Source organism: Jaculus jaculus, chromosome 1 (assembly GCF_020740685.1).
Source record: "Jaculus jaculus isolate mJacJac1 chromosome 1, mJacJac1.mat.Y.cur, whole genome shotgun sequence".
NCBI lineage: Eukaryota > Metazoa > Chordata > Mammalia > Rodentia > Dipodidae > Jaculus > Jaculus jaculus.
Window position 1 is genome coordinate 246,680,052 of NC_059102.1, and position 15,765 is coordinate 246,695,816.

At 46.2% G+C, this 15,765-nt stretch overlaps 1 protein-coding gene across 3 annotated transcripts in view; it reads right to left on the bottom strand.

Annotated features, from left to right (window-relative positions):
- The window catches only part of Slc7a6 (solute carrier family 7 member 6), a 37,408-nt gene that overhangs the window by 1,396 nt on the left and 20,247 nt on the right, over positions 1 to 15,765 (bottom strand). For all 3 annotated transcript variants that reach the window (XM_045141772.1, XM_045141773.1, XM_045141774.1), the window contains 6 exons: positions 8,848 to 8,973; positions 6,062 to 6,206; positions 5,300 to 5,423; positions 4,995 to 5,098; positions 2,543 to 2,639; positions 974 to 1,123 (listed from right to left, as the gene is read on the bottom strand). In XM_045141772.1, the coding sequence (XP_044997707.1) occupies positions 974 to 1,123; positions 2,543 to 2,639; positions 4,995 to 5,098; positions 5,300 to 5,423; positions 6,062 to 6,206; positions 8,848 to 8,973 (746 nt within the window). The remainder of the gene's footprint in view (positions 1 to 973; positions 1,124 to 2,542; positions 2,640 to 4,994; positions 5,099 to 5,299; positions 5,424 to 6,061; positions 6,207 to 8,847; positions 8,974 to 15,765) is intronic.

Genomic DNA, 15,765 nt, shown 5'->3' on the forward strand with positions numbered 1-15,765 from the left:
TACTCCACCCAGAGCTGCTGATCTTAAGCCATCCTCAGCTACACAGTAAGCTCAAGACCAGGCTGGGCTGCATGAGGTGCTGTCGCAAACAAAAAGCGGGGGAGGAGGCTGGAGAGATGGCTTAACGGTTAAGCGCTTGCCTGTGAAGCCTAAGGACCCCGGTTCAAGGCTGGGTTCCCCAGGTCCCACGTTAGCCAGATGCACAAGGGGGCGCACACGTCTGGAGTTCGTCTGCAGAGGCTGGAAGCCCTGGCGCTCCCATTCTCTCTCTCTCCCTCTATCTGTCTTTCTCCCTGTGGCTGTCGCTCTCAAATAAATAAATAAATAAATGAGCAAAAAATATTAAAAAAAAAAAAAAAGCAGGGGAGGGACTGGAAAAATGATGCTCAGCAGTTAAGGCACTTGCCTACAAAGCCTAACGACCTGGGTTCTATTCTCTAACACCCACGTAAAGCCAGATGCAGAAGGTGGGGCATGCGTCTGGAGTTCTTTTACAGTGGCTAGAGGTGCAGGTGTGCCCATTCTCATTCTCTAACTGCCTCTTTTTTCTCTTTCAAACAAATAAATAAATACAGTTTTTTGTTTTTTGTTTGTTCGTTTGTTTGTTTTTCAAAAACGCTAGGCATGGAGCTGGGTATGGTGGTGCATGCCTTTAATCCCAACACTTGGGAGGCAGGGGTAAGAGGATCACCATGAGTTCAAGGCTACCATAGCAAAATCCAGATCAGCCTGAGCTACAGTGAGACCTTACCTCAAAAAGAAAAAAAAAGAAAAAGTCAGGCATGGGGAACACGCCTTTAGTCCCAGTGCTTGGGAGGCAGAGGTAGGAGGATCGCTGTGACCTCAAGGCCACCCTGATACTACATAGTGACAAAGTGAATTCCAGGTCAGCCTGGGCTACAGTGAACCCCTACCTTGAAAACACAAAATAAATAAATACAAGTAAGTATTTTAAAGAAAAATATGTGCTGACCTTGAGAGGTCGGGGCCAATCTGGTTTCTTCCAGCGAAGGTAGAGCTGGCCAACAACAGACAGGCCCACGAAGAACCAGTAGCTGAAGCTGAAATAGTTGATGAGCTTGAAAACATCCTCCACAATGAGGTAGATGAGCGTCATGGTGCACTGTGGCAAAGGTGACAGGGAAGAGAAGTGAGCAGACATGCCACCATTTTACAGTTGGTTAGATCTGGTGCAGCCTCAACACGGTATCTTCAGTGAACCTCCCCACTCCCGCCAACACACACAAACACACACACACACACACACACACACACACACACACACACGAATCACTGCTGCCCTGGGGGCTCCTTACATCTGGATCCCGACCACCTGCCATACAAATGGAAGAAATGCCGCCAGAACCTCAGCGATCTGGGGCTTTTGCAAGGGAGGAAGTAAGATGGATCAATGTCCCCTGAGATGTATGGCAACATTTGCATTCTAGCATGAAAGAATCCAACAGAATAGGAGTCATGGGAGAGAGTCCTAGGTCAAGGTCAGACTTGCTTAAATTTCAAGAATATACAATTCTCCCCATCTTTTCATTCCAAGTTACCAACACAGGATTAAAACAAAAGGAGCCCATTCTGCAGACAGGAGGCTGAGGCAGGAGGATCTCAAGCTCAAAGCCAGCCTGGCCTACATAGAAAGGCCCTGTCTGTAAGTGGGAGAGAATAGTAGACTGTAAATATATAACTCAGTATTGGAATGCTTCCTAACACGCATAAGTAACGCTGGGTTCCATCCCTAGCGCTACAAAAAAAAATGTAATGAACTATTCTTCAAATCTTGGAATAATAATATTAAAGAACACCTTGCGGCCAGGAGTGGTGGTGCACACCTTTAGTCCCAGCACTCAGGAGGCAGAGATAGGAGGATTGGTGTGAGCTCAAGGCCACCCTGAGACTACATAGTGAATTCCAGGTCATCCTAGGCAAGAATGAGACCTTACTTCAAACAAACAAACAAAAGCATAAGGTCCCAGGTTCCATCCCTAAGTACCCACATTAAGCTAGATGTACAAGGAGGCACATATATCTGGAGTTTGCAGTGATTGAAGGCTCTAGCATGCCTATTTTCTCCCCCTCTCTCAAATATTAAAAGGAAAAAAAAAAAGGATGGAGAGATGGTTTAGCAGTTAAGGCATTTGCCCGCAAAACCAAATGATCCTGGTTTGACGCTCTAGGACCCATATAAGCCAGATGTACAAGTGGGCACAAACATGTGGAGTTTGTTTGTAGTGGCTGGAGGCACTGGCATGCCCATTCTCTCTTTCCCTCTTTCTCTCTCTCTCAAATAAATAAATAAAGTATATTAAAAAAAAAACAAAAAACACTTTTGCTGGTGCACACCTTTGATCCCTGCACTTGGGATGCTGAGCAGTGAGTTCAAGACCAGCCTGGGGCTAGAGTGAGTTCCAGGTTCAGCCTGAGCTAGGGTGGGACCCTACCTTGAAAAAAAAACCACGAACATTTTGTACACATTAGAAGGATCCCTACACAGCCATGCCAAGCCCCATACTCTCCCAGTAGAACTTACATTGAACAACAGAGCAGGGACAGGTGTAAAGCGCTCCATGTGGATCATAGACAGAAGGTCCGGGAGGTGGCCCTCACGGGAGCCCACAAAAAACAACCTGTAAAGTATATGAAATTTGTCAGTAGCATCTTTTTATTCAGCCACATTACTCTCTCAAAGTAAGCTCAGAGACCCAGAAAAAAGGAAGGAATGGTCTCTCAAGCTCCATGCATTTCCAGACCACTACTTATAATACCTGACTTGGAATTAACTATGGAGTATCAGGGTGGCCTCGAACTCACAGTGATCCTCCCACCTCTGCCTCCCAAGTGCTGGGATTAAAGGTGTGTGCCACCACGCCCGGCTTCACCATCTTCTTTAACTATTAGCAACTCACCACTACCCAAGACTGCTTCACTGACTTTTCTACACACTGATCACCCATCCTTCAGCAATACCATCCACCATCTCCCCCCCCAGTTCTTCCACTTCTCAACCACTGATACCTCAACAACATCCCACAGATGCTGCACCCTGCCATCATCTCTAGGACTCTAATCCATCCCCCATCCGCTCTGTCATGTTACAGACTCACAGCTACCACATGGCATTTCTTTTCTTTTGAGACAGGGTTACATTATGTAGCCCAGGTTGACCTCAAACTCATGATCCTACTGTCTCAGCTGGGATTACACACAGCCCTTCTTTAAAAAGTTACTATGGGGCACTCAGGAGGCAGAGGTAGGAGGATCACCAAGAGTTCGAGGCCACCCTGAGACTACATAGTGAATTCCAGATCAGCCTGCATTAGAGTGAAATACTACCTCAAAAAAAAAAAAAAAAGCTACTATGAGGCTAGAGAGATGAGTTGGTGGTTAAGATGCTTGCCTACAAAGCCTAAGGACCCATGTTCAACTCTCCAGATCCCACATAAGCCAGACACACAAAGGTGAGGTAAGCACAAGGTCACACATGCCCACTAGGTGGCACAAGCATCTGGAGTTCAATTTCAGTGGCTGAGACCCCAGTGTGCCAATTTTTTTCTCTGTGTGTCTCCCTCTGTCTGTCTTGCTCTCTCTAAACATTTTTAAAAAAAAATTTTTTTAAGTCATTATGGAGCCAGGCATGGTGGTGTATGCCTATAATCCCAGAATTTGGGAGGCAGAGGTAGGAGGATTGCCTTGAGTACAGGGCCACCCTGAGACCACATAGTGAATCCCAGGTCAGTCTTGGTTAGAAAGAGACCCTACCTCAAAAAAACAAAACAAAACAAAACAAAACAAAAAAACAGGTATGATGGCACACGCCTTTAATCCCAGCACATGGGAGGCAGGGGTAAGAGGATCACCATGAGTTTGAGGCCAGCCTGTGAATACATAGTGAGTTCCAGGTCACCAGGTCAGCCTGAGCTAGAGAGAGACCCTACCTCCAAAAACAAGTCATTATGGGGCTAGAGAGATGGCTTAGTGATTAAGGCATTGCCAGTAAAGCCAAAGGACCTAGGTTTAATCCCCCAGGACTCATGTAAGCCAGATACACAAGGTGGCACATATGTATGGAGTTCATTTACAGTGGCTAAAGATCCTGACACACCCTCTCTTTTTCAAGTAAATAAAAAAATTTTAAGGGGCTGGAGAGCTGGCTTAGCAATTAAGGCATTTGCCTGCAAAGCCACAGGACCCAGGTTAATTCCCCAGGACCCATGTAAGCAAGATGCACAAGGGACACATGCATCTGGAGTTCATTTGCAGGGGCTATAGGTCTGGCGTGCCCATTCTCTGTCTGTCTCTCTTCTCTCTATCTCTCTCATTCTCTGCTTGCAAATAAGCAGAAAGAAAAAAATTTTTTTAATTTTTTCAAGTTATTATGGGAACTGGAGAGATGGTTTAGTGGTTAAGGCACTTGCCTGAGAAACATAAGGATCCAGGTTCAATTCTCCAGTACCCATGTAAGCCAGATGCACAAGGTGGCACATGCATCTGGAGTTCGTTTGCAGTGGCTGGAGGCCCTGGTATGTCCATTCATATTCTCTCTCTGTCTCCTCTCTCACTTTCTCTCAAATAAATAAAAATTTTAAAAATAAATAAAGTTATTATGTTAGCTAGGTTTTCACCTGGGAGGCTGAGGCAGGAAGGGTGCCATGAATTTGAGGCCAGTATGGGCTACATATAATGTACCAAGGTACCAGGTCAGACAGGACTACACGGTAAGACATTGTCCTCTGCTCACCCCACCCCCTCAAAAAAAAAAAAAAAAGAAAAGAAAAACCTGTCAGACCAGGTGTAGGGCACATACTTGTCATCCCAGCACCGAGGAAGCTGAGGCAAGGGAATCAGAAGTTTGAGGACATCTTGAGCTACACAGTCAGTTTCAGGCCACCCTAGGCTAATGTAGCAAGACCCTGAGAGACAGAAAGAAAAAGGGGGGGAGGAGGGAGAGAGGTTACAGCCTACTGTCACCAAAGCCAAAGTACCTTGATGAAGCAAAAATAGATGCATTGAGACCTCCAAAGCAGGACAGGGCAACAGCAATGGGGATGGTCCAGCTGAACATGCCAAATGTCTGGTCAGCAAACGTCTAAGGAGAAAACACAGCAGGAGCATTCAGTACAGGACAAGATGTCATAATCCAGACAGTGACTGCAGACTGACCACCCTCTGTCCTAGACCCATCCTGCATATTGCAGAACTAGAGAAGCTGCAGATAAGAGAGAGGACCATTCAAGGAAGGAAATATCAGATGAGGATCAGGAACAAAGGAAGATCCCAAGAGACTTACCACAGCCACAGCGGCACTGTTAAGAACATCTGAAATGCTCAGTACTGTGTAATAAGCCACGTTGGTCAGGATGTAGATGAGTGTCACAATTGGCATAGAAATTCCAATGGCCAAGGGCAAATTTCTGTCAGGACAAGTGAGACAGGACTACCTAGAACCAACTTCTCCTGGGAATCAAGTACCCACAGGAATTTTCCTAACATTTGAACAGTTCACTGCCCATCAGGTCTCTGAAGTGGGCTCCTCTTCCCCTTGTGCCCTAGGTAAATAGACATCCTATGCCCCTGGGCTCTTCCTCATGAGGAAGAAGAGCACTTTACTTGGGAAGACAGCTCATGATAATATGTTATCCTCACCACAGGAGGCCCAATGAGTCACATGGGGTTTTACTGCCTTCCCGCATCTATGATCTCAGGACAAATGCAAGGAGTGGTGTCCTCTGCGTACCAGAGGCCAGGCTGGGGACCTGGAAGGCCAAAAGCAGCACAGGCTCCTCAGCGCAAGGTCCTGCCACCTGAGCCCCAGCTGGTGCTGCTGCCAACTGAAGACTTCTTTAGGAAGGACACAGGGCCTCTCCAGAGTGAAGGACATGAGAGTGAGAGCCAGGGGCCTTCCTACATTCACTCACTCCCATCCAAGCCCCCATCTCTCCTAACTGGAGCAGGGGAGCGGGTAGAGGCAGAGGGAGGAGGTGCGGGAAGAGGCGGGTGTGTCCACTATCTAGAGTTCCAGCCAAGCGGGAGAGTGTGATCTCGCCTTTACCTTTCTGGGTTTTTGATTTCTTCTGTTACAAAATTAAGGGTGTCCCAACCTGAGTAAGAGAAGAGGGCAGAGAAGAGGGCAAGAGAGAGGTTTCCCACGTCCCAGGAGGAATCCTTAAAGGCATCTTTAAAGTTCTCAGTGTGTCCTGTGGGAGCAAAAGAAAATGGGGCTCAAGGAGAAGGAAATGGCGGGAAGGAACAGTGGAGACGAGCGATGGAGGGTTTATGCAGGAGAAAGATACAAAGAAAGAATTTAAAAAGGGAAAATGAAAACAGAAAAAAAAGGAGAGGATGATAGAAGGACAGACAACAAAACGAAGGAAAAACAACAGGGGGGAGAAAGAAAAACATCATTTAATACCAAAGGAACAATAACCACCAACTCCCTGCACTTTACCACCCATAACCACCCCCCACCCCAGGTGAGCTTAAGTTGCTTAGGTACAACTGGATGATCTCAGAAAAACACAGGCACTTCTCGCTGCACTCAGATGTGACAACATTCCTTCCAAGACCCTAAGGAATTGCCATTTCCTGCAAGTGACTTCACAGCAGGCCACAGCTCTTCTGTGTGTGTGTGTGCATGCGTGTGGACGCATGTGTACCAGTTTGTAGAGATGGAGGCTGCAGATCCATGTCAACTGTCTTCCTTGCTTACTGTCCACCAGAAGCTTGCAAATCAAGCTACTCTAGCAAGCCTGCTTGCCCTGGTATCCTGTCTCCACCTTCTACCTAGCTGGGTTTGTAAGTGGCGATCATACCACCTAGCATGCATGTGGGTGCTAGGGATCCAAATGCGGGGCCTCAAGCTTGCACGGCAAGTACTTGACCCATCCTCTTCTTCCAATTTCTCTTATCACTAATCATTTTGCACAAAGGACTCGTTTTCCACTAACAGAATTAACTTCAAGCAGAAGGTGCCAATCCTACACCATTTTGGTCATGGGGGTTTATCAGTCTGGTAGAAAAAATTCTGCTAATCTACTTGCAATGGGGGTGGTTGCCTGGGGCTGGAATCAGGACTATAGGGACTCTTCTTATCTCTCTCTGGGCTAACCTCACCCTTCAGAGCGCCTGCCACCACAGGCCAAGGCACTGATTATCATCCCTGGAGCTTCTAGAGACCACAGGCCTGAAAGCTCAGGAGACAGCCACCCAACTGCCATCTGATTTAAACACCCTGGGGAGTTTGTCCTCACCCACCTGAAGAAAACCTGGCTCCAGCTCTCAACGTGGTAAAAAGGGCTGGATGGTTGTGCAAGGAGAAGGTAAATACAGACCCCTATTCTCCAGGGCTATCAGTCACTGTGTCCAGCAGTGGTGCTCTGAGGCTCACACTTGGAGGAAGGATTCCTCAACACCCAATCTGGCTCCTGAGATTCAGGGCCATTCAGATGGCTGAATACACTCGGGTGCACAAAAGGTCCAGATTATAGCACTTCATACAATGGCTCTGGGCCGAGTGTGTAGCTCAGTGGCAAAGCAATTTCTAGCATGCAGGAAGCCCTGGGTTTGATCCTCAGCACCAATAAATAAATAAAGCCAGAGTGTCATCTGAGATGAAGGGCTTGGCTCCCCAGGTGACTGTAAACACTGTTAAATGAGGGGCTATACCTGCGGCCTGTCACCCTCACTGTCAATCTGTTCTGATCCAGAAATGAAAAGCTTTCAAGAACCAATCTGTAGGTGGGTATGGAGGTACATGACTGTAATCCCAGCACTCAGGAGCCTGTGGCAGTAAGGTCATAAACTCAAGCCTGCCCTAGGCTACATGATGAATTAAAAGCCAGCCTGTAATATGTATAGAAAGTGTATCTCAGAAAAATTGAGGGCTGGCTGGATGTGGTGGAGGATACCTATAATCCTAGCACTTGGAAGGCTAAAGTAGTATGGCTGTGAGTTCGAGGACAGCCTGGGCTACAGGGTAAGTTCCAGGTCAGACTGAGCCAAAGTGAGACCCTGTCTTTAAAAAAAAGAACTAGGCATAGTGGCACATGCCTTTAGTCCCAGTACTTGGGAAGCTGAGGTAGGAGGACAGCTATGAATCTGAGGCCAACCTAGGGCTACAAAGTGAGGTCCTGGTCAGCTAGAGTGAGACCCTGCCACAAAAGAAAAAAAAGAAAAAGAGAGAGAAGAAAAGGAAAAAAGGACTGGCGATATAGCTGAGTGGCAGAACATGTGCAATGCACAAGGCCCTGGTCCCATCTCTAGCACCACAACCACAAGAGAAAATAAGAAATTAAGTAAATAAATAAGCAAGCCAAGGTAGGCCAGACACTCCCAATTTCCCATATTCTAACGATTCGCTGAGAGCTGGCTTTGGGAGGAATGCTGAACATGAGCCAAGATTAAAAATAAAGGATGCCAACCAGCCATGCATTTGAGTACCTCAGCCCCTGCCCAGCATACCCACATACCCTACTGCCCCTCTCCAGGACAGCCAAGTTTTCATATTCACTGCCTAGCAGTCACAGACCAAAATCAAGAGCCACTCTATCCCCACAGAGGACTTTTGTGACCCAATTATGACCCAAGTTTCAAGAGCTCTTAGGCCTTTGGCTGGCTTCCTGCAATGCGCTCAGCCTCCACAGAAGCCCTGAGAAGGGACTGACATGTCCAGTTGGCCAAGCCAGCCTGGCCCACAAAGCCCAGGATGACATTCACTGGCACATGTTCTAGCATGGACATGGAACATGCAGTAAAGCTAGCGGTCTCCATGTCCTCCTCGGGGAACCAGAGGGACTCCTGGAGACATCCACCCTTCTTCCCACCTCAGGCCCCTCTTACCCTGGCACAGTTTAACAATGCTCATGACAATGATGGCAATGAGCGCCAGGATCTTGGCATAAGTGAACGTGTCCTGTACACGTGTGCCCCACTTGACATAGGCACAGTTCACAAATGTCAGCAGACCTAGAAGGAAAACCACAACATCACTGGCAGGCTTGAGCTGAGGGCACAAGTTCCAAGCTCTCTACAAAGAGCATTACTTCTGCCCGTCCTGTCTAGGTTAGAGGGAGTGACCTCCAGTAATAAGCAGAACAGGCAAACAGGGAGACACCCGGCACCGGCCCCAGCTAAGCACCTAAGAATGTCACAACACTGCTGATATTCAAAGCTTGTAGGAACACATATTCCTATGTTCTGACTGATAGAACCATTTGTGAAAATTTTCTCCAACTCCAAAATGGATGACCACCTCACCCTCTCTTCCCCACTCAGACTCTGCAAGAGGCACATTAGTCGGTAGGGACAAGAGGGGAACCATCAATAAATAAGGTAAATATCAATACATATGACAGGTCGACCAAAGGATTAGAGACAATTTTTTGCATGTAAGTATAAAAAAGTCTATTATGTCCCTGATGATTTCATATACATTCTCAATCATTCTCACAGCTCCCTAAAATGCAGATATATTTACTCCCATTTTATAGATGAGTAAACCGAGGCTCAGGAAGACTACCATTTCCAAGCTCAAATGACTGCCTTACTCCCATTCCTATCTAAACTTCCCAATTCTTTTTCTTTTGTGCCTTGATTTTTCAAGGTAGGGTATCACTCTACCCCAGGCTGACCTGAAATTCTCTATGTAGTCTCAGGGTGGCCTCCAACTCATGTGATCCTCCCACCTCTACCTCCCAAGGGCTGGGATTGAAGGCGTGCGCCACCACGCCCGGCCCAAAACTTCCCAATTCCTGCCTGAGGGCTTCCTAGGTCCAAGTCAGCCCTGTGTCCTTTCAGCTCCAGCTCTTCACTTAGCACAGCGACATATGGGCCTTGTAGTTTACCAATGGTTACCTGTTATCCAGGCTTAAAAACAGAGGCAACTTTGTCCCTAAATAACCATCGGAAGAATACAAAAGGGCTTCTACAGTAAGAAGGAACACAGGGGCACCTCTAAGTAACACTTAAATGTGCATCTCTCATGGGAACACAAACCCTTCAGGCTCATGCCCTAGGCCACTTCCATGTACTTCTCCCCATTCTGCACTCTCCCCCTTAGCCAGACTCTTCCCTATCTATGAGGGACACACAGAAATGTCTTCCCCTCCTCCTGCCACAGGCACCAGCAACACCCAGTTCAGCTCCCAGTCCATCTGAAAACCTTCCCCAAATATATCAGGCAGGCCCTGAGTTCCCTCTCCCATTCACATTCTCACTTCACAGCATTGCTCACTGTCTACTGCTAAGGAACATGGAGCCAGGATGCCAAAAGAATGAATCTCACAGTCGAAAGCTTCTCGAAGAGTCAAGACCCACAGTAAGGGGAAGCCCTTAGTAAGAGCAGAACAAAAGCCACAAGTAAGCGGAAGAAGGAAGCAAAACTACAAAAAGAAACAAAAGCAAGAGGGCCTGCATTGTGACACAGAAAAATCGAAGAAATGCACAGAAAATGGACACAGAAAGACAAAAACAAGGAGAGAGATGGAAAAAGGGGACAAAAGAAGAGAGACAAAGAACAGACATCCACAGGGAGAGACTGATAATATCCTGGCTGGGCCCACTGAGTTTGTAGCCTCAGGTTGGGGAAGAGAATGAGACTCACTCCTTGGCCCACATGCCAAGCACTAGGTCTCAGAGTTGTGCCACTTCTTGTAGGCTCTGTCCTCTCTGCACATAAGTAAATACAACACACAGTGGAAATTCAATGACTGTGCTAAAGTAATCAATGAAGGCAATCTTCACAGAAGTCCCTGAGGAGCCCAGCCCAAAAGGCCAGCTGGAGAGATAGAAAAGTACCTGGTCAGAAAGGCTGACTCTGGGAGGGAGGCTAAAGAGCTGGAGAGGAAGGGAGAGAGACTTTTTCTTTGGTCAATCAGTCTGTCGGTCTATCTAGCCATACATACACATTATATATATATTTTGGGGGGGGGGTATTTTTTGTTGTTCAAGGTAGGGTCTTGCTCTAGTCCAGGCTGACCTGGAATTCAAGGTGACCCTCCTACCTCTGCCTCTCAAATGCTGAGATTAAAGATGAGCGTCACCGTGCCCGGTATTATCTATCTATATATATAATTTTGTTTTCTTTTTGGTTTATCAAGGTAGGGTCTTGCTATAGCTCAGGCTGACCTGGAATTCAATGTAGTCTCAGGGTGGCCTCAAACTCATGGCAATCCTCCTACCTCTGCTTCTTGAGTGCTGGGATTAAAGGTTTGTGCCACCACACCCAGCCTTCCTGGAACCCCGGAGTGAGTATCTCCTTAGAGGCTGGCCCTAGGCACCCAGCTGCGTCACCATCTCAACTATGCCAGAGAACAGTCTACCAAGGAGAGGCCAAGCCTTTGATTGCTTTCCAGCTTCTAATTAAGAAGCAAAATTTTGCTGGGTAGGTGGTGCACACCTTTAATCCCAGCACTCGGGAGGCAGAGGTAGGGGGCCACCCTGAGAATACAGACTGAATTCCAGGTCAGGTCAACCTGGACTAGAGTGAGACCCTACCCTGAAAAACCAAAAGGAAAAAAAAAAAAAAAAAAAGCAAAATTTTATCACCTGATCCACACCCCTGCATGCCTCCCAGGTCTCGAAACCCCATCTAGCTAAGTGAACTAAGCCTAGAGGCAAGGTGCTCAGATTCCACAGTCGCAATTCAAACCTCCCAGACTTCCTTCTTCTGGTCTATTTCTGTGATGGACAAGCTGGCTAACATCAGTGAGCAGGGGTCTTCAAGGCTCTCTGGAAGCTTGTTTTCAGTTTGGTTTTGTGGTGCTGGGGATCAAACCCAGAGCCTTATACATACTATGCAAGTGTTCTGCCACTAAGTCATGTCCCCAGGCCTTCTGAGAACCTGTTGCTAAGATCTGACTGCAGATTCACACCTAGCATCAAGTCAGCACCAACTTCCCCAAATCACTCTGTGGCGGAGACTTACAGTCATCTTTCAGTTTCTGTTTCCCCCTTTTTCCTTAATAGAAATTTTAGTTAAAGTCATGGCTACCTCAAAAGGACTTTTTCCCAGCTACTACCACAGGTAGACCTGGCCAGGAAACTAAGTGTGCCCTAAAGATGAGAGCAGATGTTTCATATGAGATTTCAGGAAGTATCTCTAAAGGGAAAGCGTGCCTTTGTCCTTCCTGCCAGCTCCAATGCAGACATGACAGCCGGAGCTTGAGGAACCGTCCTTGGCCCTGGCCAGAAATCACAGACTGAGGAACAGTCAGTGATACGGAAGCAAAGAAATGCGTTCCCTAAAACATTTTTTAACTTGTCCTACTAGATCACCCGTTAAAAAAAATGGTTTAGCTGGGTGTGGGGGCGCATGCCTTTAATCCCAGCACTCGGGAGGCAGAGGGAGGAGGACTGACATGAGTTCAAGGCTACATAATGAATCATAGGTCAGCCTGGACTACCTGGAAAAAACAAACAAAACAAAAAGGTTTTGGCTGGAGAGATGGATAAAGCGTTTGCCTGCAAAATTCAAAGGATCCCAGTTCGATTCTCCAGGACCCACATAAGCCAGATGCATAAGGGGGCGCACGCATCTGGAGTTCGCTTACGGTGGCTGAAGGCCCTGGCATGCTCATTCTCTCCCTCTCTCTCTGCCTCTTTCTCTGTATCAAATAAATAAATAAATTATATTAAAATAAAAAAAGGTTTATTTAAGGTTTATTTAGTGTGTACGATGTGCCAGACACATACACCACAGTACATGTAGAGGTCAGAATACAATGTTCAGGTTGGTCTTCCATGTGGTTTTGAAGAAGCACCCCTCGCTGTTTCTGGGAAATTCTCCTGTCTCTGACTACAAGTACACTGGGATTATAGCACAGGTTTTGTTGTGGCGGTTTTCAATATTTTTATTTATTCATTTCTAAGCAGAGAGAGATAGATAGACGAGAGACAGAGAAAGAATGGGTACGCCAGGGCTCTAGCTGCTGCAAACTCCAGATGCATGTGCTACTGTGCATCTGGCTTTACATGGGTACTAGGGAATCAAACCCAGGTCATTAGGATTTGCAGGCAAGCACCTTAACTGCTAAGCCATCTCTCCAGCCCAGTAAAAATAAAAAAAAAAAAAAAAACAAAAAACTTAGCCATGCATGGTGACACACACCTTTAATCCCAACATTCACTAGGCTTAGGTAGAAGGATAGCTGTGAGTTCAATGCCAGTCTGGGACTATCAAGTGAATTCCAGGTTAGCCTGGGCTAGAATGAGACCCTACCTCAAAAACAAACAAATAGGGTTGGAGAGATGGCTTAGAGGTTAAGGCGCTTGCCTGTAAAGCCTAAGAATGTTTGTTCAAATCTCCAGGTCCCATGGATAGCCAGACACACACACACACACAAAAAAAAAAGTAATGCAAGCATGCAATGTTGCACATACACTCAAGCAGGTGTACATGGCTAGAATTCATTCACATTGGCTGAAAAGCTCTGGCGTAACGACTCTCTCTCTCCCTCTTGTTCTCTGCCTCTTTCTCCCTTTGTCTGCCTCTCTCCTAAAAAAAATAAAAATAAAAATTTTAAAGTCCTTGGCTGGGGAGATGGCTCAAGGGTTAAAAGGTTAAAGGTGCTTTTTTTTGCAAAGCCTGCCAGTACCAACAGAAAGCCAGATGTTTAAAGTGGCACATGTGTCTGGAGTCAAGTAATGTCTACCTAACAGGCAGGATTCCTAGGACAAAACTTCAAAAACAGGGCTGGAGAAATGGCTTAGTAGTTAAGGCACTTGTCTACAAAGCCAAAGGACCCAGGTTCAATTCCCCAGGACTCACGTAAGCCAGATGCACAATGTGGCGCATGCATCTGGAGTTCGTTTGCAGTGACTGAAGGTCCTGGCGCACCTATTCTATCTGCCTCTTCCTCATTCTCTCTCAAATAAATAAAATGAATAAATTTAAAAAAAAAAAAAAAAACTTCCCTGGTGGAGGTGATGGGGAGGGTAAGTGGGCACTTCCACCAGTGTGGCCTGGGTATGGTGGGAGACTGGTAGCGGGACCCCCAAGTACGCCAGTCCAGGTCTTCCAGGAGTCGGGTTGCTTGGGAATGCAGCCCAAAGCTGGTGGTAAACTCCATCTAAAGCTAAATACCGACAAGACTGAAAAAAAAACTTCAAAAGTAAATGTACTAGCTGGGTGTGGTGGCACATGCCTTTAATCCTAGCACTCAGGAGGCAAAGGTACCTTGAAAAAACAAAAAATTAAAAAAATAAATAAATATGCTAATATACAAATCCAGAAACAGCATTCTTTTGCAGTTAAATCAAGTATCATAGTCTGGATCCCAGTTCGCTAAAAATATTGCTGGCCAGTTAGACAAAGAAGAGAAGTATCAGGTTTGGATAGGAATGGGTGTGGAGTGACCTGAACTTGGGAATGGTAGATAGCCTCTCTAAGCTTCAGTTTTATGACCTGGCCTGACATCTGCTCTCCCACCTGAATTCTAGAATAAGGGTTGGGCAAGAATTCCAATCCCAGAAAATGTGGGTAAAAGTACATGACAGCTGGGCGTGGTGGCACATACCTTTAATCCCAGCGCTTGGGAGGCAGAGGTAGGAGGATCGCTGTGGGCTCAAGGCCACCCTGAGACTCCATAGTAAATTCCAGGTCAGCCTGGGCTAGAATGAGACCTTACCTCGAAAAACCAAAAAAAAAAAAAAAAGTACATGGCAAATTAGAGACCAGGAAAACCCATGGCTGCATTTGTAAGAGGTGAGGTCACTCCTTTAATCAAAAAGTCGAGTTCCTGATAAAAGGATGGGCTTTCTAAATACAAAACATGGGAAAAATCATAAAGGAGAGAGAGAAAAAAAGACTTAACAAATCAAAATAAAAATATGTGTGTCAAAAGTTATATGCAGCTGGGCATGGTAACACATGCCTTTAATCCCAGAAGCAGAAGTAGGAGGATCGCATGAATTCAAGGCCACCCTGAGACTACATAGTGAACTCCAGGTCAGCAAGGGCTAAAGCGAGACCCTATCTCAAAAGAAAAAAAAAAAAGAAGCCAGGTGTAGTGGAGACACATGCCTTTAATTTCGGCACCCAGGAGGCAAAATCAGGTGGCTTGCAGTGAGTTTGAGGCCACCCTGAAACGATATAGCGAATCCCAGGTCAGCTGGGGCTAGAAAGTGAGACTCTGCATTGGAAAAAATATAAAAGTTATATGCATGCAGGCTGGAGTGATGGCTCAGTGGTTAAGGCACTGACCTACAAAGCCTAAGAACCCTGGTTCAATTCTTCAGTACCCATGTAAAGCCAGATACACAAGGTGGCACATGCATCTGGAGTTCATCTGCAGAGGCTAGAGGTCCTGGTGTTCCCATTCTATCTACCTCTCTGTCTCTCTCATATAAAATAAACAAATAAATAAGTAAATATATATAATATATATATATATATATATATATATATATATACACACATATATATATATTATATATTTTTTTTAAGTTATATGGAATAAAAAAAGAGCCAGGTGTGGTGGTGTACGCCTTTAATCCCAACACTTGGGAGGCAGGGGTAGGGGGATCACCATGAGTTTGAGGCCACCCTGAGACCACATAAGTAAATTCCAGGTCAGCCTGGGATACAGTGAGACCCTACCCCCCCCCCAAAAAAAAACATTATATGGGAGCTGGAGCGATGGCTTGATGGTTAGGATGCCTAACAACCCATGTTCAATTCTCCAGGACCCATGTAAGCCAAATGCACAAAGTGGTACATGTATCGAGAGTTGGTTTGTAGTGGCTAGAGGCCCTGGTGTG